The sequence below is a fragment of the Chiloscyllium punctatum genome, chromosome 6 (genome assembly GCF_047496795.1).
Source record: "Chiloscyllium punctatum isolate Juve2018m chromosome 6, sChiPun1.3, whole genome shotgun sequence".
Taxonomy (NCBI): domain Eukaryota; kingdom Metazoa; phylum Chordata; class Chondrichthyes; order Orectolobiformes; family Hemiscylliidae; genus Chiloscyllium; species Chiloscyllium punctatum.
The window spans coordinates 115,271,031-115,297,703 of NC_092744.1; the positions used below are offsets into that span (position 1 = coordinate 115,271,031).

The 26,673-nt window shown below is 43.8% G+C and overlaps 1 protein-coding gene across 1 annotated transcript in view; it reads right to left on the reverse strand.

The window, feature by feature from the left end:
- Positions 1-1,877: 1,877 nt before the first annotated feature.
- The window catches only part of LOC140478549 (uncharacterized), an 81,586-nt gene continuing 56,790 nt past the window's right edge, over positions 1,878-26,673 (reverse strand). The window contains exons 4-5 of the mRNA XM_072571792.1: positions 5,830-6,093; positions 1,878-2,424 (exon numbers count right to left, since the gene is read on the reverse strand). Of these exons, the coding sequence (XP_072427893.1) occupies positions 2,363-2,424; positions 5,830-6,093 (326 nt within the window). The 3' untranslated portion in view covers positions 1,878-2,362. The remainder of the gene's footprint in view (positions 2,425-5,829; positions 6,094-26,673) is intronic.

The window sequence follows — 26,673 nt, forward strand, 5'->3', positions numbered from 1 at the left end:
TTGGACATTGATCATCCCAATCTCATTGTTGACTGATGACCAATAGCAGCATGAAACCAGCAGTTCCCATCTCCCTAGTTGGAAAGCAAAAAGAGCAAGGGATGGCCAGTGGAAATGGGAGTAACTAGGGAACTGGTGTAACTTACCGTGGGAGTGGGAGAAGAAAGACGTGAAGAGATATCATCAATGGGAGAGTATATAGCAGCAGAAGGGGCAATACAAGGGAAGTCGGAGTGTTAAAAAAAAAGAGTCGGAAGACAGAGGAAGAATGGCTAATGAAGTTTTAGTGACTGGGAAAAAAAACTTGCTTTAGCAAAAGTGAGGTTGGGTGTAAAATTATCACTGTTCAGGAAAATTGGGATCTGGTTCCATTGAAAATTATGATTTAATGTATTTCTTTTTAAATCAGTTGATTCTTGTTCAGACTGCACATTCACTCTGTATTTCTGCATCTCCATCAAAAGCAGATGACATGTTCCAACAACCCTCCCCACCCCCCCACACCCCCCTCCCCGGAATGGCGTCTCAACACTTTTGAATTTTTTTTAACAGTATGTATTTGCTTCCAATTCAAGGTAGACATGAGAATATGATTTGATCTCCTGCAGTTTGTCCATAACGTAGAAGTGAATTGAGTATTTATCCTCATCACATTAGCTGATTCAAGCAATGAGTTTGCGTCCATCCTGCAGATGAAAAATTCTTCAGTTCTGACTATTGTTGCAAAGAACAGTGCCACACAAAAGGCGACTGTTCCACAGCAAGGTGCCAAACCATTGTTCATTCTAAATTAGGTATACATTTTATGAATAAGACATGTTGAGGGGCAGAGTTTAAAAGGTGAATTCAACTCTATGTTGAAAATGCAATTTGCAGCTCCCTCATAATAGGTATTAACGACATCACTTTGTAAAATCCCAAAAAAAAGAATAGCAAGAGACTGGAATTCTTAATTCTTCTTCTGTGAATAACATTTGGAGAATAAGAAGGAAATCAAGATTTGTTTGTGATATTCATAAATGATGATGGTGAGAATGTGGAAGATGGATGGCAGTTCAATGATAACTAATGGGGATGACACAAAGATTAGCTGGGTGGTTCACAGTGAGGAGGAAATGGTTAGGCTACAGGACGATATAAACAGATGATTTCTATATCCAGATTAATGGCCGATGAAGTTTAACACTGATAAATGTGAGATGATGCACATCTGAATTAACAAGACAAGTGAGTACTCAGACTGTGAAGGGCGAGGGCTAAATTTGCTCCTTTTTTCATTGCAGCAGGGAAGGTTGAGGAGGGAACCTGGTACAGGTGTGAAAGAGCATAAGGGGAATGGAGATGATGAACAGACAGCAAATGTTTCCCTTACTCAAAGGGTCAAAAACAAAGGGATACATGCTTAAAGTGAAAGACAGGGGATTGAGAGAGGATTTGTGAGTCTGTTTTGAACTGAGAGGGTGGCACAGACATTGAATATAAAATCCCTACTGTGCGGACATAGGCTCTTTTGCCCAACCAATCCACATTGACCCTCCAAAGACGAACCCACCCAAACACGTTCCTCCTATATTTACCCCTGACTAATGCACCTAACCTACGCATCCCTGAACAATATGGGCAATTAGCACGGCCAATTCACCTAAGCTGCACATCATCGTATTGTGGGAGGAAACTGGATTACCTCGAGGAAACCACGCAGACACAGGGAGAATGCGCAAAATCCATACAGGCAGTCACCCAAGGCTGGAATCAAACCTGGGTCCCCAGTGTTCTAAGGCAGGATTGCTAACCACAGATCCGCCGTTCTACCCCTGGTGACATGTGTCTGGAATGCAGTGCCTTGGTGGGTGATTGAGCAGGTAGTCTCACAATCTTTTAAAAAACTCTTTGGATATGCATTTGGTGGTGCAGGCTCACACTTTAATTCAATGATTCTATGTGGTGGCAGCCATGAGCACTCTGATCTATTCTGAAGCAATAGCTAATGGCAGTTCCTGGTTAGTTCCATTGACTGTACTCAGTAAGTGAGCCTCCAGTGAAGTGCTGGTGTTATCATCCACTTTCTCTTCAAGTGTTTCGGTTTCCTTGGGTTGGTATTGTAATTTCCTGTGACGATGATGTCAATTTTCGGCCCTTTTTTCTCAGAGGGTGGTAAATGGAGTCAAAATTGACGTGTTTGTTGATGGAGTTCTGGTTGGAATACCATGTTTCCAGGAATTCTTGTGCTTGTCTCTGTTTGGCCTGTCCTAGGATGGATATGCAGACTTAGTCAAAGTGACGTACTTCCTCATCGGTACGTAAGAAATTATTGTTGGGGTCATGTCTTTTGTGGCTAGTTGATGTTAATAAATCCTGATGACTAGTTTTCTGCTTGTTTTTCCATTATAGTAGTTGTTATTGTTCTTGCAAGGTTTATTGTTCCTGGAGCAGAACAGAAAAAGATGTGAATTTATTGCGGTGCTCAAAAGTATGAAAAATGTTGCAGAGTCGAAAAAGAATACTCTATTAGTTGGCATTACAGTATCAAGGAATTCTAATTTCAAGGTTGTCAGCAAAAGAGCTCGGAGTGAAATAAGGAAAAATGTCTTATTTAGAGAGCTGTTTCGAATTGGAATTGACCGGCTGGGAAAGTTGTGGATGAAGATTCAAAAGAGAACAGGATATATATTTGAAAATTATGAATTTAACGGGCAATAGAGAGAGGGCTAGCAAATAGGAGGTGCTTGGGGGACATTTTTGGAGCTGATTCATACCTAATGGCCAATGGTGTCCTCCTGTACTTTAAAGGGGTACCGTGTTAGGGAGCTGGAGCTGGGTGGCATGGTCGCTCAGTGGTTAGCACTGCTGCCTCACAGCACCAGGGACCAGGTTCCAAAACCAGCCTCGGTCTGAGTGGAGTTTGCATATACTCCCCGTGTCTGTGTGGGTTTCCTCTGGGTGTTGTGGTTTCCTCCCACAGTCCAAAGATGTGCAGGTTAGGTGAATTGGTCATGCTAAACTGCTCATAGCGTTGGGTGTAGGGGAGTCGGTCTGGGTGGGCTGCTCTTCAGTGGGTCGGTGCGAACTTGTTGGGCAGAAGGGCCGGTTTCCACACTGTAGGTACTCTAATCTCGGATGCACGCAGGGTCATCCGAGCTACTGAGAACTTCATAGATAAGTGCTTTAGTGTGGTGGCCACACCCAAGACACGCTTTAGTTATGATTCTTTAATTACTGCAATATTCCAGTCTAACATTCATCGCCCTGAGTTCATTAGCCTTACCTGTCAGTCCTGTTGTATTTAAATAAACACAATTTAATCCAACAGGCGATCCTTGCATCCTGACCTATTCCAGGCAGAGAGTAGATGGGCGACAACCGGGAATGGCAATGGGAGTAGGCAGGAAGTGCAGGAGTCCCCTGTGGCCATTCCTCTCGAAAACAAGTATACCATTTTGAATTGTTGGGGGAGATGAACATTCAGGGGAAAGCAGCAGTAGACAGGTTGGTCGTACTGGCTCTGAGGCACAGCGGGAAAGAATATAAGTAAACAGGACGTTAAATATAGGAGGGTCGATTGTTAGAGGAACAGATCGGAGATTCTGTGGTCACAAACGGGAATCCAGGATGGTGGGTTACCTCCCAGGTGCGAGGGTCAAGGATGTCTCCAAGTGGCTGCAGAACATTCTCAAGGGGGAGGGGGAGCAGCCAGAAATCATTATGCACGTTAGCACAAATGATACCCGCATAAATAGGGTCGAGGTCCTGCAGTGTGATTACAGAGAGCTAGGAGAAACATTTTTTTAAAAAAAACCTTGACAATTAGATTAGATTAGATTAGATTACTTACAGTGTGGAAACAGGCCCTTCGGCCCAACAAGTCCACACCGCCCCGCCGAAGCGTACCCACCCATACCCCTACATCTACATCGACCCCTTACCTAACACTACGGGCAATTTAGCATGGCCAATTCACCTGACCTGCACATCTTTGGACTGTGGGAGGAAACCGGAGCACCCGGAGGAAACCCACGCAGACACGGGGAGAACGTGCAAACTCCACACAGTCAGTCGTCTGAGGCGGGAACAATGGTAACCTCCTGAGAGGAAGATTACCGTCAGAGACTTGCACTGGAGGGGACACCAATATCTTGGCGGCCAGTTTTGCTAGTGTTACAAGGCAGTGTTTAAAATAGTTTGGCAGGGGGTGGTATCCTCAAGAGCAGCGAGGCAAGTGCAAGGCTGGAAGGAGATACAGTAATCCGAAATCAGTAAGATTAGGCTGGTAAACGACAGAGAGAAAGTACTGCCTTTTGGATTAAATTGCATCTATTTCAATGCAAGAAGACCTACAGGTAAGGCCGATGAGCTCAGGGCGTGAATATGGAGGTGGAACTGGTATATTATAGCCAGTATAGAAACATAGCTTAGTGATGGATAGGACTGACAGCTTAATGTACCAGGGTAAATGTGTTTTAAACAAGACAGAGATGGTGGAAGGAGGGGAGGGGAGTTGCATTTCTGATTAAGGGGAGTACAACAGCAGTAATCAGAGATAAAATAACTGATGGATCACCCAATGAGGCTTTGTGAGTGGAGGTAAGAAATAGAAAGGGGATGGTGACATGTACTATAGGCCCCCAAATAGTCAATAGGAATTCGAGTAACAAATATGCAGGAAGAGAAGGGAGATACCTGCAGGAGCAATAGGGTTATCATGATAGGGGATTTTATTTTTTCTAACATAGACTGGAACTGCCTGAGCGTTAAGGGATTGATGAGATAAAATCTGTAAATGCGTCACGAAAGTTTCCTCAAGCGGTATATAGAGTGTCCAACTCGGGAAGTGGCAAAACTCAAAATTTTCTCAGGAATAGGGCAGGACAGGCGACTGAGTTAATAGTAGGGGAGCACTTTGGGACAGGAACCACAGTTCGATTAATCTTCAAATAGTTATGGAGAGGGACAAAACAGGTCCACAGGTTCATGTTCAAACTTGGGGCGTGGTTCAGGTACAAGCAGCTGGGATCAAGGGAATCCCTGGAGATACATAAGAGATACAGGAGTCTGTGGAAGAAGGAAATCAGTAGGATGAAAAGGGGGCAAGAAAGAGCCTTGGCTGAGAAGATTAGAATGAATCCAAAAAGGTACTTTAAATATACTAAAAGAAAAAGCAACAGCTACAGTGAAAATAGGACCCCTCGAAGATCAAAGTGGATAAGTACGTGTCAAACCATAAGAGATAGGTGAAGTCCTCAATGAATATTTCTACATTATGTTTACCGCGGAGAAATACATGAATACTTGGGAACTTGAGGAAGTTAGTCATGATATCTCAGGGACAACCAATATCATAGGAGAGAAGATTTTGGACGCAATTTTTCTTTCATGCGCAATTCATTATAGAACTCGATTCCCGCCTCAGGCGACTGACTGTGTGGAGTTTGCACGTTCTCCCCGTGTCTGCGTGGGTTTCCTCCGGGTGCTCCGGTTTCCTCCCACAGTCCAAAGATGTGCAGGCCAGGTGAATTGGCCATGCTAAATTGCCCATAGTGTTAGGTAAGGGGTAAATGTAGATGTAGGGGTATGGGTGGGTTACGCTTCGGCGGGGCAGTGTGGACTTGTTGGGCCGAAGGGCCTGTTTCCACACTGTAAGTAACCTAATCTAATCTAATCTAATCTCTGATGTGTCAAAATTCATTGACACCCACTCGCACCCCTGAAACATTTCAGTGATGTCGCCTCCCCTAACTGTCTGGTCCCAACCGTCACTATCCTCTGAGAGAAGGAAACACTCCCCACACATATAGCTTGGCCAATTGACAAGAACAAAAGATGTGAACACACCGTCAGAGTGATTGACCCTGATATCATGGCAGTAATTGACTGAGCAAGGTGTCAAGGAGACTGAACAAAATTGAATTTGATGGAAATCAGTTGTAAACTTCCCACTGGTTGGATCATTCATAACACAATGTGGCTGGTGGACATATATCCTCTCAGTGCCTGGATATCTCTGTGGACAATCGCAGGGTAGCTTCTTCGGCAAAAACATCTTCAGATGCTTCATCAATGTTTTTCCCTCTGTAATGCGATCAGTGGTGGGATGTTCTGTGGAGATTACATAATGTTCAGAACAATGAGTCACCTCGTCGGGTATTAAAGTATCGAATCTGAACAACATTCAAGCTTGTGCTGTTAATGAATAGGTAACATTAATCAAAAGCACTGCTGGGCAATAAATATTTCCACGGTTAAAAAGAAGGAACCCCTACAGCAACTCTAGCTGGTTTCACAGTCAAATAAGAAAGCCATTCAGCCCATCAAAACCATTGGATAAAAAACAGATGCAACGCATTCCCTCTCTCCTGCCTATTCCACAAGAAGACAATTAAAAAAAAATACAGCAGCTATTGGAATCCAAAATAGACATGCAGGAGGCTGGAAGAACAGAATAAGCAAGGCAGCGTCAAGACATCGAGAAGTCAACACCTAGGATATAACCTTTCGTCAGGACTGTGGTTAGGAGTAAGGGGTCTATAGATAAAGGGGCGGGTGAGGGAGGAGGAGGCAGAGTGGCGAGATGGGCATAAGTGAACCCACATAAAGGGTATCAGTCGGTTGGTGATGGGAGGACTGAATCCAGTTGGTAGCTGGATCAAGTGTTCAGAGGAAGCCAAGGAGGGCAAGGCCTGGGAAGGGAATCATAGGATTAGAAGGAAGGTTATTTGAAACTGGAGAATTCAATGTTGAGTCCCCAGGGTGTAGGCTGCACAGGTTACATATCAGGTCTTGTTCCTCCAGTTTTTGGTTTGGTTCATTGTGGCAATGGAGGAGGCTAAGGATGGCTATGTCAGAAAGGGATTTGGGGGTGGGGGGGGGAGAATTGAAATATGAAGTGATTGGGAGGTCAGGTCAGCCCTTAGAAGCCTGACTGCAATACTCATCAAATCATTCACTTCATTTACATTTGGTCTTCCCGATGCAGTGAAGACCAGGTCGGGTGCACCAGATGCAGTAAACTAGGTTTGGATCCCACCAGCTGGCACATCTCCCACAAGACTGTTTGCTTCGTTATCGTGCTACACTCCCCACCGATCTCCCCCATAACCACCAGGTAACTTCTCCTGCAACCACAAATGCTGGCAGACCACCACTTCCACCTCCTTATAGGGCTTCAATCAGTACTTGCTGGTCAGACAGAGATTCACCTGCCTCTCTTCCAACCGAGTTTACTGCATCAGATGCTCCCGATGTGGTCTTTTCTACACTGGGGAGACTGAACATAAACTAAGGGCACATTTCACTGAACATCACAGCCGGGCCTGCAAGGGCCAAACTGACCTCCCAGTCACCGCCCATTTGAATTCCCCTTCCAACTCCCTTTCTGACATAACCACCCCTGGCCTCCTCTGTTGCCTTGGTGAGGCAGACTGCAAATTGGAGGAACATCAGCTCATCTGCCTGGCAAGCCTACCACATGGAAGATGTAACATTGACTTCTCCAATTTGAAATAACCTTGCTACCCATGCCCTTACTCCATTTGCTGCCCATACTCCTCCCTTCCATTCCACCTAATGACTCCGCCTTCCAGCTCCCAACTGGATTCATCCCTCTGGATTCATCAGAACCGGCCATTAGGCCCTCTATGATGCACTGACCTTTGAAGTATTCTCAGCTCGTCCCCTATAATATCTCAAAATAATCCATGAGCATATCTAAGGATGGTTCAAGTCCCCCTAATGTGGCTGAGTTGACTACATTAGCAGGTGGGGCATTCCAAGCCCTTACATCTCTCTGTGAAATGAACCTGTCTCTGATGTCTGTCTTAGATCTATCACCCCTCAATTTGTAGCTATCCCCCCTCGTATATGCTAACGTTAACATCCTAGCAAAAAGACGTTAACTGTCTACCCATCTCATCCTCTGATCATCTTGCATGTCTCTAACAAATTCCCTCTTAGGCTTCTTCTTTCCAATGAGAACAGACCCAAGTCTCTCAGCCTTTCCTCATACGACCTTCCCTCCAGACCAGGCACCATCCTGGTAAATCTCCTCTCCACATTTTCCAATGCTTCCACATCCTTTTTGTAATGGGGCGACCAGAACTGTACACAATATTCCAAGTGTGGCCGCACCAGCGTTTTGTATAGTTGCAGCATGATATTGTGGCTCCGGAACTCAATCCCTCTACGAATGAACCCTAACAAACTGCATGCCACCTTAACAGCACTATCAAGCTGGGTGGCAACTGTCAGCACTCTATTGACATGGACTCCAAGATCACTCTGCATATCCACACTACCAAGGATCTTTCCATTGACCCAGTACTCTGCCTTTCTGTTATTCTTCCCAAAGTGCATCACCTCACATTTAGCTGGATTGAACTCCATTTGCCACCTCTCAGCCCAATTCTGCTGTTTATCCAAGTTCCCCTGCAACCTGTAACATTCTTCCAAACTGCTCACAACTTCACCGACTTTAGTGTCGTCTGCAAATTTACTACTTCATTCACCAGTGCCTGCGTCTAAGTCATTTATAAAAATGTCAAACAGCAGTGGTCCCAAAACAGACACTTGTGGCACACCAGGCTGAAACCGGACTCCAGGCTGAATATTTTCCATCAACCACCAGTCTCTGCCTTCTTTCAGAAAGCTAGTTTCAAATCCAAACTGCTAATTCACCGTGAATTCTACGCCTCTGCGTTTTCTCCAACAGCCTACCACGTCGAACCTTATCAAAGGCTTTACTGAAGTCTATGTATACCAGGTCATCTGCCCTACCCTCATCTACATGCTTGGTCACCTTCTCAAAAAAAATCAATGAGATTTGTGAGACAGGATCTGCTTTTGACGAAACCATATTGACTATCTGAAATCAAATTGTTGCTTGCTAGATGATTATAAATGTTATCTCTTATAATCCTTTCCAATACATTTCCTACAACAGAAGCAAGGCTCACTGGTCTATAATTGCTTGGGTCATCTCTACTACCCTTCAAGAACAAGGGCATAAAATTTGCAATCCTCCAGTCCTTGGGTACTAAACCTGTAGACAGTGATGACTCAAATATCAAAGCCAAAGGCTCTGCTATCTCCTCCCTAGATTCGCAGAGAATCCTTGGATAAATCCATTCGGTCCAGGGCGTTTCTCTACTTTCACTCCTTCCAGAATTGATAACACCTGTTCGTAACTAACCTCGATCATTTCTAGTCTAATATCTCATACCTCATTCTTTTCCTCTACAATATTCACCTTTTCCTGAGGGAAAACCGATGAGAAATGTTCAATTAGCAACTCTCTGATCTCCACAAGGTCCACACTCAACTTCCCACTTCTGTCTTTGACTGGGCCTATTCCTACCCTCATCATCCATTTATTCCTCACATACCTCTTTAGGGTTCTCTTCTATTCTATTTGCTAACGACTGCTAGTGTCCTCTCTATTTTCTTCTTAACTCTCGCTTAAATCCATCCTAGATGATCTGTAACTCTCCATCGCCTCATCTGAACCATCTTGCCTCATCAACACATAAGCCTCCATCTTCTTCTTAACAAAAAGTGCAATTTCTGTTATAAACCACGGTTCCTTACCTTATCACTTCTTCCCTGTATGACAGGTACATACCTATCAAGGACACACAATAACTGTTCCTGAAACCAGCTCCACATTTCCACTCTCTGCATCCCCTGTATTTTGCTACCCCATTCTATGCATCCTAATTCTTGCCTAATCACATTATAATTGCCCTTACCCAATTGATAATTCTTGACCTGTGGCATGTACCTATCCCTTTCCATCGCTAAACTAAACATATCGGAATTATGGTCACTGTCTCCAAAGTGTTCAACTACAACTAAATCAAACACTTGGCCTGGCTCACTACCAAGCACCAGATCCATTGTGGCCTCCCCTCTTGTCGGCCCTTTGACATACTGGGTCAGGAAACCCTCCTGTACACATTGGTCAATAACTGATCCATCCGACGTATGAGAGTTATAGCATTTCCAGTCAATGTTAGGAAAGTTAAAGTCCCCCATAATGATCACCCTGTTCCTTTCACTCCTACCCAGAATAATTTTGCTAATCCTCTCTTCCACCTCCCTGGAACTCTGCGGAGGCTATAAAAAAACTCCAAGCAGTGTGACCTCTCCTCTCCTGTTTCTAACCTCAGCCCACACTACATCAGTAGGTGAGTCCTCAGCAAAAGTTCTCAGAGCCAGCATTATACTATCCTTGGCTAAAAAGACCACACCTCCTCCTCTTTTATCGTCTTGCCTGTTCTTATTGAAAGATCTTGAACATCTTTCACCCAAGTTCCTATAATAGCTATGATGTCCCAATCCAATGTTCTGAAACATGCGCTGAGTAGATTAGCGTTCCCTGTAAATCCCATTGCACTGAAGTAAATGCATTTTAGTTCTTCAGAATTACTCTATACTCTGACTCTCTCATCTTTATATTCTAACTGGCATGTTCTCATCATATTCAGAAATTTCTTCATTCATCCTACCATTTACACTGCTACTTAGAGTACCTCTACTTGCCTTGTCTGTCAATATAAGTTCTGCCTTTATGGGTGAGCAAATCTCCCTGCTAAGCTATTGGTGGCTTTCCCATTTAGATTAGACCGATCCTTTTGGAATGGGCCTTTTCTATTTCTAAAGTCATTCCAACCTCCCAAAAATCTGAATCCGTTAACAGCACAGCAGCTCTTCGTGCCATTGATTTTTTCTCCTTTAATCTTTCTTTTTTTCCTTCCCTGCTTGAATTTGTCAGAAATTACTATTTTAAGGGTTGATTTTTAATCCATTACATCAACTCTTTAATTCACTACAGACTGTTTTAGTCTATTCCCTAAAAATGTCATTCATAACAATATATACAATAATTTATGGGTTCTAAATCACACCTTTAACAATATGCTTAAGACTTTCAGAGATGTTCTTAATCCTAGTACCGATAAACCAATAAACTATCCTAAATTTTCGCCCACTGCCACAGAATGTCCTGTTTATGCCCCTGACAGGAGAGACCGCTGTCGCAATAATTATACAAAATCTTCTCAATCGCTGCCGATCATAAGATTTGTTCCAACAGTCCAAGGCTCTTCAATTTTCCTCAGAGAGACTACCCCCTTCAACAGTTCCAAATACTGAACATCTGTTTGATAGAGGAATAGCCATCGGAGACTTTTGAACGACCTTCTTACCTGTCCTGACAGTCACCCATCTATCTGACTGATTTTGCTGGATAATAACTTCCAGCTATCTCTCTCTCTACCTGAAATATATGGCCTTAATATTATTACACTTATAAACAGAATTTTGTATGATATTAAAATAGAAAATATATCCATATACATATCAAACATATTAAAAATAAATAAAATCAACCATTTGGAAAACTAACTCAACAAAAATATTCCTCTGCAATAAATTTCTCGAAGAAGAATGTCTTCTCCAGAGCTTAACACGTGTTGGACTCTCCAGAATAAAGGCACATCTTCCTATTTAAAAATAGTTTTTGAAACAAAAAAAAACTTGTACATTTGAAACAAAGAAGATGACTTTTGAAACATATGTAGACTTTTCTAGTTTGTTTTGTAGAGAAATTTGAACGTTTGAAAGAAATTTTCTTTTGTTTTTTTGAATTTCTATAAAACAAAGTGGAAAAATAATCTTATATTAATAAACTATATGAACTACATTAAATGGAATATAAAACTATAATTAATCTTTAATTATGCTTGCAATCCCACCAGCGGCTGTAAGATCCATACTGCTCTAAGAACACGTATTAAAACTTTTTTTTTACAATTTAAAGAAGAGTGGGCATATGTTCTAATAATTTGTTTCAAATGCAGGGTAGACTTGGCGATATGATTTGCTCTCCTACCGTGTGTATATGTGCAGCATTTAATTAAATCTTTATGCTCATCTCTCCAGCTCTTTCAAGCAATCATATGAGCCTGTGCCCATCCTGCAGATGAAAAATTCCTTCAGCTCTGAGTATTGCAGGGAATATTACAAAGAACGTTATCCACGTCCACGTAAAATACAAATGTTGCAGAGGAAGTAAGCCCGACCTAGTCCAATATTAAACACATGCAAGCATTATGAATAAAACATACAGAGAAGAATAGGATAAAAGGAGAATTCAGCTACATGTCCAAAACAAATCTGTGGCTCTCTCATAAAAAGACCTCAACTGCATCACGCTGTAAAATTACCAAAAATAGGAAGAACAAGAGACTGGCATTCTTAATTCTTCTCATTTCAACAACATCTGAAGAACAGAAGAAATAAGACAATTCTTATCTGTGAGCTTCATAAGTGATGATGATGAGAATGTGAGGGATGGATTTTGGGGGAATGATAAATAACGTTATGGATGACACAAAGGTTAGGTGGGTGGTTCACAGTGAGGAGGAACATGCTTGTTTAAAGATGATATAAAGAGCTTGTTCAGGTGGCTAGATCAATGGCTGATGAGATTTGACTGATAAATGTGAGGTGATACATTTCAGAAGTAACAAGACAAGAGAGAGTACTCAAACTATGATGAGGGGTTAGATGTTTTTGAAGCAGAGGAGGTTGAGAGGTGTTCCTGATTGAGGCAATTAAGAGCATGAGGTTTATGGACAGTTTGAACAGAGAGCAGCTCTTCCCCTTATTCGAGTGCTCAATACAAAGGAGACATAATTTTGAAGTGAAAGTGATCTCACCATTAATCTGTAAAGCTTATTTGCAGATTGATGTTGAATTTAGATTCCAGCATTTGCAGTGGCGGCATTTGAATCTGAGTTCCCAGAATATTATCTTGATCGCTGAATCAGCAGTTGGCAATAATACCACCAGGACATCACTTTCATCTTATCATAATCTTCTTTGTTAAGGTATGAGTGACGTTTTATCTTTTTTTACAATTCCTCTTCCACTCAGGAATAAACTTTAATTGATGTGTTTTTACTATCTTCCTAAGTATTTGCCATTGTTCTTCAAATGTTCTGCCCTTCAATGTTATTTTTGCGAGTCCATTCAGGCCAATCCTTCCACATAATTATCACTGCCCGATACTAAAACCCTTGTATCTTTGAATCCGAATGTGAAACTCCAGCATGTTATGGTCCCTCTTTCTAGAGGATCCTCTACTATAAGATGATTTATCACTCCTTCCTCATTATTCACACCAAATCTAAAAGCCAGTTTTCTGGTTTGTTGTTTTAAGAAATAATCCCTCATACATTCTGCGCATCGTTATTTGAGGCTACCCTTGCCAAATTGATTAATTAAGCCAATATGTATATACAGATTGCTCACTCTTGTGCCCTTCTCACAAGCCATTGGTATTCCCTGGTTTTTGAAAGTATATTTGGAGGATGGGAGTATTGTGGCATGAAATTACTCCAAGAAGCAGGTTTGCTTCCATATGCTTTATTTGGATCCAAACTGGTTTGTCATTTTGGTCTCTCGTGCTAATGTCATTTTAATGCAGCCTTGATATCATTCTTAATCAATGCAGTAACTCAACCTGCTGTACGTTCTTGTCTGAGTAATGAGTCCCCTTGGACATTTCACTTCCCAACACTGATCTTCCTCCCCACCAGGTCGTATCTTTTTAACTCTGTTTGTGCAGTTATTTTTTACAAATATTCCATGCATTTAGGTACAAGGTATTTACATAAATTCTATTGGATTGGTTTATCACCTTTAATACTTTTGGCACACTCCACACACTCCATTCTTATTTTTTGATCTCCGATAATACTGAACTTATCATTTCCACTCACATTGTTAAAATTGCTATGATTATTTTCCTCAGCATAGTCATTAGGCTGGCCCTGCCTGTCTATTCTATTAAACTCTAATTTCAGCTCGCTTGTTGTCCTGCTGCTCTGGTTTTCAGTCTCCTGCATTATTCATTTAACTCCACCCAAGATGCATCATCAAACCTCCCTGCCAGGATGTTGGTGTCCCTCCAGTTAAAATGGACCCTGTCCTTTTTTACAGGTCCCACCTGCCCTGGACAAAATCCCAACGAGCCATATATCTGAAACCCTCTTCCTGAACCAGTTCTTCCACCACATATTAAAGTTTTCTCTCTTCATCTTCCTTATCCCACTTCCACCTAGCAGGAGGATTAACCCAAGATTACAAGCCCAGATATCCTGCATTTCCACTCAGGTCAATCTCCCTGCACTCTCCTTGCAGGATCTTGTCACATTTCCTGCCAATGTTATTGATGCCAATGTGTACCACTGGCTGTAAACCCGTCCCTTCAGTATGCCCTGAGACTTCTCAGAGACATCCCTGATCCTCGCACCAAAGACATTTTTTATGAAGAATGCATAGAATCGTCGAATCCCTATATTGTGGAAATAGGCCATTTGGCCCAACATGCCCACACTGACCCTCCAAAGAGTAACCCACCCAGACCTGTTAGCCTATTCTCATACTCTACATTTACCCCTGACTAATACACCTAACCTACACATCCCTGAACACTATGAGCGTAGTAACCTGGCCAGAGCCAGTTGCCTACCATATATTGATTCTGCTTTCGCACCACAGATACTGCCAGTACTTCTGAGCATTCCCAGCAACTTCTGGTTTTGTCACCAATGATAATCACATACTGATCAAAACATATCCAACTCAGATCTGAAAAAAAAACCTGAATTGATTTTCTCAATAAAATTCCAAATATTTGGTCATTCAAGGATCACAGCAAATATCCATTAAATTATTTTTGTTTGGTCCATGATTGTCATTTGTTCACTTTGCCAATCCATGAATAAAAGACATGTTTGCATGTTTTGTGCATTATCTTTTGGGAGGAGTTAGAGAGAGGTGGTGGGGGGGGGGGGGGGGAACGGGCTGGGACCAGGGGGTTGCTGGGAAGGTTAATTTCCCACTTAAAATGGACTTACCTCGAGCATCAGGCCTCCATTTGCAGCAGCGGTGAGAGCGAGGAGCGGAGTGGGAGAGGACGAATTGTGCACTCGGAGGGTAAGTGATCTAACATATTTGGACAGCGTTTGAACGAGAGACACTACACGTGTAATGTCTCCCACCCCGAACTCCACATCTAACCAATGCAAAAGAACTCTGTACTGTGTTGATAAGGTGCTTCTCCTCTTTTTTTTTTACTCCTGTGATTGGTTAAAGAAAACCCTTTCCTTTCCGTGTATCTAATTTAAGACCAAGTTAAGCTTTAGAGTAAAAGTGACAGGAGATCTCAAAGCCCCCATGTTATGCTCAACTTGCTCAATGTGGGAGCTCAGGGACACAGCTGCTGTCCCTGTGTCCATATCCCTGCACTCTCCTTACAGGATCTTGTCACGTTTCCTGCCAATGTCATTGGTACCAATGTGTACCACAGCCGCTGGCTGTTCACCCTCCCCTTCAGTATGCCCTGAGCATGCTCGGAGACATCCCTGATCCTCGCACCAAAAACACTTCTTATGAAGAACGCATAGACGGGATGATGGCTCTGGAGCGGTGGATGGACTCACCTTGGAGCACACACAATGCAGAGGAGGTTGTCGATAGCACATTTAGTGAACTGATCACATCACAGATTAGGATTGCTGAAGGAGAAAGGGAATTGGTGACCAAAAGCAGAGAAAGAGCAGGAAGGCACTGCAGGTGTCCCCTGCGGTCACCTCTCTCCTTAGCAGGTATACTGTTTTGGATACTGTTTGGAGAGATGGCTCACCCCAGGAGAAGACAGCAGTAGCCCCGTTAAATGCACCGTGGTTGGCCTGCTGTTCAGAAGGGCGGGAAAATACTGGATTGGCTAGGTCATAGGGAATTCAATTGTAAAAGGAGTAGATAAGCATTTTTCTGTTCGAAGTCAATACTCCAGAATGGTTTGTTGCCTTCCAGGTGCAAGGGACAGTAATACCTCAGATCGACTGAAGAACATTCTGAAGGGGGAGGGAGAATATTCAGTTTTCATGGTGCATGTAGGCACCAATGATATAGGATAAAAATAAGGATGGGCTCCTACAAACACAATTTAGGGAGTTAGGAGTCAAGTTAAGAAGTTGGACCTCAGAGGTTGTAATATCAGGATTGCTACCAATGCCACGTGCTAATCAGAGTAGAAATGAAAGGATAGCATTGCTTGAGAGATGGTGCAGGAGGAAGGAGTTCTGATTTTTGAGACATTGGGACTAGTTATCTGGGAGGTGGAACTATTACAAATTGGACCGCCTACACCTGAATTGGAATGGAAACAATGTCCTTCGGGGTACTTTTGCGAATGCTGCTTCGGAGGGTTTAAACTAATGTTGTAGAGGGATGGGAACCAAATGAGGAGCTTAGTTGATATTAAGGAAATAGCAACTGCAGCCTTTAAGGAAATAGATAATGATGTCAGCGTGAGTTAGGGGAAGAGTTGGAAGGAGTAGATGATGAACACAAAGGGACAGGTTATCTGAGGTGCATTTGTTTTAATGCAAGAAGTGTAGTATGTGCAGATAAACACAGGGCTTGCATTAGTACCTGGGAGTTGATATTATTGCTATTACTGATACTTGGTTGAGGGAAGGGCATGATTGGCAAGTAAATATCCCAGGATATTAATGCTTCATGTGGGATAAACAGGGGGGTAAAGGGGTATAGGAGTTGCATTACTGGTCAAAGAGGATACCACAGCTGTGCTGAAGGAGGGCACTATGGAGGACTCAAACAGTAAGGCAATAAGGGTAGAGCTCAGAAATAGGAAGGGTGCAGTAACAATGATGGTGCCTCCCAACAGTGAGCGTGAGATGAAAGTACAAATATTTAAACAGATCATGGAAAGATGTGGGAGCAACATGGTGGTGGTGAAATGCGATTTTATTTTCGCAACATTGACTGGGGTTCACTTAATATTAGACGACTGGATGGAGCAGAATTTGTAAGGAGCAGCCAGGAGGGTTTTTTGAGCAGTATGTAAACAGTCCAACTCAAGAAAGAGCCATTTTTGTCCTGATGCTGGGGAATGAGTCTGGCCAGGTGGTTGAAGTTTCAGTTGGGGATTTCTTTGGGACTATTGATCACAATGCCATACATTATAGAATACGCAAGGACAAAGACAAGAGTTGTCCTAAAGGAAGAGTGCTAAATTGGGGGAAGGCCAACTATACCAAAATTCAGCAGAAGTTGAGGAATATAGATTGGGAGCAGTTGTTTGAAGGTAAATCCACATTTGATACGTGGGAAGCTTTTAAAGAGAGGTTGATTAGAGTTGAGGTCAGATATGCTTCTGTGGAAATGAGGGATAGGAATGGCAAAATTAGGGAACCATGGATGACAGGTGAAACTGTAAGACTAGCTTAGTGGAAAAAGGAATTGTACATAAGGTCTAGACGACTGAAGACAGACAAAGCTTGGGAAGAAAATCGGGAATGTAGGACCAATATGAAACAAGGAATTAAGAGGGCAAAAAGGGGTCATGAGATATATTTAGCAAACATGATTTTGGAAAATCTCAAAGACTTTAATTCATATATCAGTAGCAAGAGGGTAACTAGAGGAAGGGTTGGACCACTCAAGGACAAAGGAGGAAAGTTATGCATGGAGTCAGAGGAAATGGGTGAGATTATTAATGAGCACGTTGTATCAGTATTCACCAAGAAGAAATGTTGAGATGAGGTGTGGATGCTTGATTCCTCGAGGTCAAGCTGAAATAAGGACGTGTTGGTTATTCTAAAAGACATTAATGTACCAGGTTCCCAGGTCCGGATGGGATCGTGGATGAGAGAGGAAACAGGTGGGACCATAGCAGATATCTTTGCAGCATCTTTGAACACAGGTGAAATTCCTTAGTACTGGGAAATTGCTAATGGTGTTCCCTTGTTTAAGAATGGTGACCCTGACGTTAGTGGTATGGAAGCTGCTGGAGAAATACTGAGGGATAGGATGTATTCCCAGTTGGAAGAAAACGTGCTCATAAGTGATAGGCAACATAGTTTTGAGCAGGGAATGTCATGTCTTGCCAACTTAACAGAATTCTTTGAGGAAGTGACAAAGTTTCTTGTTGAATGACGGTCATTAGATGTCATATACATGGACTTTAGTATGGCGTTTGATAGGGTTCCCCATGGTACGCTGATTGAGAAAGTGAAGTCGCATACGGTCCAGGCTGTACTAGTTAGATGGATAGTCGAGTCCCCTATTCCCTTTCTTCTTCTTGGCTGTCTTTTCTGCAGCATGATCTGCTCTCTGTGTGAGCTATTCACCTAACTCTCAGCGTCACAGATGTCCCATAGAGTCTCTAGTTAATATCTGAGCTCCAAGACCCAGTGTTCATCTAGGACACGAGCAGGGGCTATGACTTCCCAACGTAACAGAACATATTTTCCATCTAACAAATATGTCTTGTCATGTCTTAAAATGCAACATGTCGAGAGTAACTTCATTAATTACTTAGAATTAAATTAACATCAGGGAAAAAATAACAATATGGTTAACTCCCTTATACAACTGTGGCTTACTGAGGGTAATATATATATTGGCTCAAAATTTCACTTCTGCCTCTTATTTCTGAGTTCAATCCTTATTTCAGAAGTTGAAAAAACAAATTTGCTAACTTCTATCAATTCACTGACAGTCCCTAATAACGGTGTATTATCTGCCAATGAATTTACAGCCTTTTCTGTGAAGGCTTTTGTACTTCTTCCAAATTCAGTGCAGGCCCGTCCAAGCAGCAGAAAGTTATCTGTGTGACTCCCAGGTACGTGTAATCCTCCAGCTCCCACTCCACTCTGCTCCCTCACACAGTCACCGTCTCTTTGACTCCCAGGGATGTGTAATCCTCCAGCTCCCACTCCACTCTGCTCCCTCACAGGGTCACCATCTCTGTGACTCCCAGGCACAATTAGGCCATGATCTTCAGTGCTGATTTATATCCTCCCACTTTGCTGCCTCTGTAACTCCCAGGTGTGAGTGAGCCTCATGCTCCTGCTCCAAGTTGCTCCGTCACATGGTCACTCCCTCTGTGACTTGGTGCTGATTTCGAGCCTCCTGCTCTGCTGCTTCTCCAACTCAGAGTCCTAGTCGGACTCGATCTTTGCTACTGATAAATATTCTCCCGCTTTCTGCTGCTCTCTCTCAGGTTCTCAGCCTTTGTGACTCCCAGGTAATGATAGGCCTCAAGCATCAGCTAAGATTTATAACATCCCATTCCGCACTGCTGCCTTACAGAATCGCTGTTGTGCCTGGAAGACAGTGGGGAAGAGGAGGATTAGACAGAGCAGAGGGTGTTACAGTGATTGAGCGAGCTATATGTGATAGAACAGGTTATCTGGGGAGCTAGGCAGACCTGCAGTGTCGTAAGCAGGTTATTGGAAGATACAGTGAGAGTTGCAGACACTGAAGAAGGCGAAGGAAATAGAGATAGTAGCTTGTTCATGACGGAGCTATGGAGAGTCAAAAGTGCTTTTTTTGTGCTGCTTACAGAGATGGGTAGACTTCAACAAATACAAATTGAGAGCCAGCAAGTGTTGTATGGTACTGGAGGCTGTTGGATACTACAGAGTTAGAAGACTTGCAGTAACTGGGGGGAGTATAAACTTTTGGAGTACTGGTGGTGTTCAAGGACCCTCAGGACATGAGGATTTGCAGAGAATGGGAGCATTCCAAATTGTGGGATTGTGGGGGCTGGAAGTCCCGAGATAGATAAGGAGGATGAAAAGTTCCAATTTACCACACGCAACCATCGTAATTATAGAGGTTTAAGGTAGGGAACCTGTGCTGTCATTGATTACAGCTATATGGAGAGTTACAGAAGCTGAAGGGGTTACACATTTAGAAAGGGAGAGATTTTAGGTGATCAGAAATTTAAACAAGAATAAAGAAATTTTAGAGATCTCGAACACAGATGGGAATGGAAGAGGTGAGATAGTGTGAGGAAGTATAAGCGTTATAAGTCGGGGAGGATGTCAGATATAAAAGGGAGAGCTGCATTGTCTGTGTTCAGTTAGAGACATGAGGAGTGAGTGTTGAAGCACCTGCTGGAGGGGACACAGATAACAACAGTTCCAACGGCTGGTGCAGTGGTTCAGGAAGGCAGCTCACCACCACCTTCTCACGGACAACTCCAAATCAATAATAAATGCTGGCTCAGCCAACAAAGCTCATGTTCACCAACGAATGAAGGAATAAAAGATCTACAAGTAGCACTGAGGTCACTCGGGCAGGGTCTTTCAACAGCACTTTACAAACCCGGAACCACTATACCCTGGAAAGACAGGAGCTCCAGGTGCACGGGAACACCAGCATTTCCAAGGTGCCTTCCAAGGCACGCTCCATCCTCCCAGCACTGTGTCTGTCCCTACACCCAAAGGGCTGCAGTGGGTCAGGAAGGCAGCTCCCCACCACCTTCTCCAGGGAATTACAGATGGGAAGGTAATGGGGAAACTCTGCTGTTTACAGCCAGACAGAAAATTAAATCCAGCAGTGGGTGTGAAATGACATTTCCGTTTCACAACAACATGTTGAACATGGATAGAGGATTTGTCTGATTGGCACAAGGCAGAGAGTGTGAAGAAAGGGGTCTTTTTCACGATGGGAACTGGTGATGGGGGAGCTCCGCAGGGGTCAGTGTTGGGACTACACTCTACACGTTATTCATTCAAAGTCTGAACAAAAGATGTGAAGGGGTACAAGAAATGGGTTTCCAAGAAAGATTTCAGGGATGACATTCGTGTCATAGGAGGAGCAGGTGAAGTCTCTGGGTCTGCACTTGATGAAGTTTCAGAGGCGGCGGCAGAATCTCATTCAAACTTACAGAATACTGAGGGGCCTGGATCGGGTGGACGTGGGCAAGATGTTTCCACGAGCAGGAGAGACCAGGGGCCAAGGGCACAGCTTCAGAATGAAGAGACGACCCTTTAGAATAGAGATGTGGAGGAATGTATTCAGCCAGAGGGTGATGGATCTGTGGAATTCACTGCCATATGGGGCTGTGGATGCTCAGTGATTCAGTGTATCTAACTCAGAGATAAGCAGATTCTGGATGAATAAGGAGATCAAGGGTTACAGGGAGTGAGAGAGTGGGGTTGAGAAACAATTCATACACAATCGAATAGTGGAAAGACCTGATGATTGAATGGCCTAATTCTTCCCCTATACATGATGGTCTGATGGACTGCGCTTATTCCATAGGTTTCTAAGTGTGCAGTTAGTATTTCTGGCATATCATTTAACATACATTCCAGCACTTTCGTGATTATTGCTGTCAGCTTTTGGTTTCAGATCAACTGCAGAAAGCTACACTATGGCGTAACCTGGGAATCCTGGTGTATAAATCTCAGAAAGGTAGCATTCAGGGACAGCAGGACATTGAGAATGTAAATGGAATTGATTTCAAAGGGAATGGAGAATAAAAATAGGGAAGGCTTGTAATAAATATAGAGGACTCCAGTCAGTCCACAGTGAGAATACGGTGAACAGATTTGGTCCCCTATCTGGAGGGAAAATGTCCTTGCATTGGAGGCAGCCCAGAGAAGGTTCACCAGGCTGATCTTCAAAATGGAGGGATATTGATAAGAAGAGGTGAAGAAGGTTGACCTTGCAGTTGTTAAAATTTAGAAAATGAGACAAATATATTGACACACCAAAGATTCTTGTGTTCTTACAGATTTGGTACTGAGACATTGTTTCACTGAGCAAGGATCTGTAACCGGAGATGAAGGGGAATACAGTTACCAGAGAAGCTAACAGAGAAAAGCTGGGCTGTAGAGACTGGAGGACATTACAGAGTTCGGTGATTTGAGATCAGTGTTGGTGGTTAGAGATCAGATGGTTGGCAGGCTGAAAGATGTCAAGGATTATCAGTTCTGAAGGATTTACAGAGATTGGGAGGAATATAGGGATTTGAGATTACACACAGAAGTAGTTGGAGCTACAGAAGTTTTTCGAGAAAGGGAGTGTTAAAGGCACTGGAGAGTAGACAGATGGGGTAGTATTGGAGCTACAGGAGTTGATAGAGAAAGGGAGGATTGGAGGGACTGGAGAGTACACAGGTAGGGGTGGTAGTTGGAGCTGCAGGAGTTTATAGAGACTGGGAGGATTGTTGGTGCTCGAATTACAGTGACATGGACAATAGTTGGAGCTGCAGGAGTGAGTGAGATAGGGAGGTTTGAAGGGTCTGGATCAGTTCACACAGCCAGGGAGAAGTGTAGGGATTGGAGGAGCCAGAGATGCTGAGGGTTGTAGGGCTGCAGAAGTTCAGAGAGTTACTGAGGACTGTGAAGGCAGGTTTGCAGCATTCCCATCAGTTACACAGAGATGTGGAGTGCTGTTCTGGAGTGGGTTACAAAAATCGAGAGGGTTGCAGATAATGGAAGATATTACAAAGACAGTGAGCTGTAGTATTTGAGGAGGTTACAGCGACAGGATGCGTTGAGGAGTTGGAGGCTGCTAAAGGTGTTAAACATGCTGCAAGGGATCAAAACCTTACATCGATCGGGGGACTGGAAGCTCTGGAGATACAGAATGAGAATTGCAGGAACTGAAGAATATCACAGAGATGGGGAGTAACATATGAGTTAGAGGAGTTATAACATGAGATGGGCTGTATTCAATGGAATCAGGGAAGATACAGGGAGATCTGTAGGGACTACAGGTGATCAAAAGGACAGTGAGGCTTCTCACTGTCAGATTGGGTCAGTTTACGCAGGCATGGGGTATTTTATGGAATTGTGCTACTTACAGAGATTAAGAGAGTGGTATACAATTGAGGAAAGAACAGAGATATGGAAGGCTGTAGTTAATGAAGACTTTTGTTGATGTCAGATGCTGAGGTTCTGGAAAGAATATGGACTGGCAAGCTGTACAATCTGTCTGTGCTTACAGATGCAGGAACAGCAATAGATCCTGGAGACACAAACACAGAAAGGGAGTATTACAGACACTGGAGGAGGTTTCTGCTTTAGGGATGGTTGTAGGGGAGTGTAACGTTTACACAGATAGGTGTGTAAGAGCTGGAGAAGGTTATGGAGATGATTAGATTGGTGGGGAGACCGGAGGAGCTTACATTGACAGGGCGAGTGATAGCGACGGGAGAATGTTACAGAGATAGTAAGTCTTATAGAAACTGATCGGGAGAGTCACAAGCATTGGAGCTGGTTCCACAGATCGGGGGGTTTTACAGGGTCCTGGGAGGATTACGCAGATAGGGAGGTGTGTAGGATGTTCACATTTTCAGAGTGTTTCAGGAATGGAAAAGGTTACACAGTAAAGGAAGGATGTTGGAGTGTGGGAGTTCACAGAGACTCGGAGGTTTGAAGGGGTTGGGGCTGTTTATGGATAGATGGATATATTTAGGGGCAGTAATATGGAATGCGGAGGGAGAGTTTGGATTAGATTCCCTACAGCATGAGAACAGGTACTTCGGCCCAACAAGTCCACACCAACTCAGCAAAGAGTAATCCACCCAGACCCACTTCTCTCCGACAATGCACATAACACTATGGACAATTTAGCATGACCAATTCACCTGAGCTGCACATCTTTGGACTGTGGGAGGAAACTGGAACATCTGGAGGAAACCCAAGCAGACACAGGGAGAAGGTGCAAACTCCACACAGGCAGACAGTCACCTAACGCTGGAATCAAACCTGAGTCCCTGGTACTGTGAGGCACCATCGCTCACCACAGAGCCACCGTGCTGCCCCAAATTGCAGAATTACACAAAGAGAGAGTGTTTGAGGTGCTGGGAGGACTGAAGGGAGTGGACGAGCAAACAGAGATGTGGAGTGCTGCTGTGGCTTGAAAAGGGTCTGGAGGTGTTCATATCGGTAAGGAGGTCGGTCGGGTTGGGAGAAGGTTACTGTGGTCGTGTGGTGCTATAGGCCAGGAGGCAGGAGTGTGATCGGACCTGCAGAAGGTTACAGTGATATCATGTTCTCTTGGGGCTTGAGGAAAGTACACAGGTGGGTATTTTGCTCCAGGTTGGAGGATTTTACAGAGACGGGGTTACTGTAAGTATTGTGCAAAACTACAGAAATGGGAATTATTGTACTGAGCGCAGGATGAGATTACTGAGCTTGGGCATGTTATCGACATTGGAGCAATTTATATACAGGGAGAGTCATCAGCATCGGAGTAGGTTTCAAATATACAGCGGGAATTTGGGAGGGGTGAGGTTACAGAAATAGGAAAATTTCTGGGAATTACAAGCATTCAAGACATTGGCACAAACAAGTTAGACCGAAAGGCATGTTTCCTTGCTGTCTGACTCTATCACATGACAAGAGAGAGTGTGAGAGGGAGAATATAGTACAGAAAGATCCCAGGTTTCAATACCATCTCCTTGAGGGAGGCCTGCTTTCCCCTCTGTTGTACTGATCCTCACTGAGACAGCACAGGCTTGCATTGATAACTGTCAACTTACTGTATTGACATAGGAAGGCTCAGTACAGCAGAGATGAAATTAACAAGGGGTGGGGTTTGAGCCTGGGACCATCATGCTCTGTGTTTACCCTTCAACACTGTATCTGTGTCACGTCTTCTGGACCAAAGTTTGATCCCTAAAATATACTCTGCTCTGTTCACTGTGAGTGATCTTATCTCACTGCAGGATTTACTGCAGGCTCCAGATCTCACTCTCCATCTCTCGGGCTGACCAACTGTCTTCAGTGTGGTGATGGACGAGACAGGAATTGGGAATTCTGCTGAGTCAGGAGTATCCTGAGTATCTACAGGAGACAGAGAAACAGACAGAATGGGAAATTAGACTGATGCAATGAGGGTTACATAGGGAGAATGGCACTAAGTCCCACAGAGATCTGGAAAACCCCAGTCTCCATCCCTGGTCTGTGTTGCCTCATCTCCCTGGAGTGGAGAATTCCGTTGGCTCAGGATCTGGAGTAGCTGCAAAAGGTGCAGTCACCGGGATCAATTAGACCCTCACAGTGACAGATACCACATGGAGAGAGACTGTGTGATATCACCAGAGTGCAGGAAGTTATCAGGATCAAATCACGGTCTGGAAGAAGGTGCACTGGGATCAGTACTCAGGGGTGAGGGAGCTATCAGTGGACCAGGCAATGCCTCGTATTACTCTCACTAGACGGTTCATCCAGAATTTAATGCCAGAGTCAGGGATACACATCTAACCGCTTAATAATATCCTTTAAGTAAGCAAATTTGTTCTAGGCTGCCAGTCTGGCCTTCATATGAATCGAGACCCAGGGCAATTGGATTGACGCTCAAATGCCCACTGTAATGATCTGGGAAGCCACTCAGCTCTAAGTCTGGTCAGGGTGGGCATGCGATGCTGGCCAGCCAGAAACAGCAACATCCCATGAGTGATTTAAAATCAACACTGCTGGGAGCAGTGTCCTGGCCAATCACGTCGGTAGGTTTATGGACACGGCTTTAAACTGACAGAGTGGATGCAGGAACAGGGTTCAGGTGAAAGGAGCTTTCCAAATCCAAAGAGAAAATGTGAAGCCTCGGAACAGCATGAGAATGTGGCTGAAGACATGCAGAAAAGAACAGGAAGGGACAGAGTTTAACTAAAACTGTACATCAATGAATTGGTTTGTGACAGGACATCGTGGGGAAGAGGAAATTATAATGTTGTTTTGATTTGGAATGGACAAAGTATCTACAATAAGGTAATAGACTTGGGACACAGAGATAAATGAGACTTAGTCACCAGACAGACGTGATTACAGGGTGAACGAAAGGTGGAACATAAATATTCAATAGTAAACAACCTTACAGGATCTCAGGCAGAATGGAAAAGCAAGATGGGACCCCTGACACTAATGGATAACAAAGGTATTACAGAGAAAGCATTTGGTCTCAGATTATGCAGCTGAATCAGCCTGAATGCAAATTCTGGGTGCTATGTGTCAAAAACACAAGCAGGAGAACAGTTTTTATGCTGGTAAAAACAATGACTGCAGATGCTGGAAACCAAATTCTGGATTAGTGGTGCTAGAAGAGCACAGCAATTCAGGCAGCATCCAATGAGCAGAGAAATCGACGTTTCGGGCAAAAGCCCTTCATCAGGAATAAAGGCAGTGAGCCTGACGCGTGGAGAGATAAGCTCGGGGAGGGTGGGGGTGGGGAGAGCGTAGCATAGAGTACAATGGGTGAGTGGGGGAGGAGATGAAGGTGATAGGTCAGGGAGGAGAGGGTGGAGTGGATAGGTGGAAAAGGAGCTAGGCAGGTCGGACAAGTCCGGACAAGTCAAGGAGACAGTGCTGAGCTGAAAGTTTGAAACTAGGATGAGGTGGGGAAACGGAAAATGAGGAAGCTGTTGTAGTCCACATTGATGCCCTGGGGCTGAAGTGTTCTAAGGCGGAAGATGAGGCGTTCTTCCTCCAGGCCTCTGGTGGTGAGGGAGCGGCGGTGAAGGAGGCCCAGGACCTCCATGTCCTCGGCAGAGTGGGACGGGGAGTTGAAATGTTGGGCCACGGGGCAGTTTGGTTGATTGATGCGGGTGTCTCGGAGATGCTGCCTTGCGGTATTTCATTGCTCATCCCTGCATTAAACAGGAATTCATTAGAAATTGTAGCAAAGGTGGTGTGATAATTTTTGGAGACTTCAATCTTTGTATAATCTGGGACAGACACATTGGCAAGAGTGATATTATCCGAGATCCTCCTTGAATGTTTTTGTCAGTGTTTCTTTGAATAACACATTGTGCAAATAGCGAGGGATGTATCTATCTCAGATCGA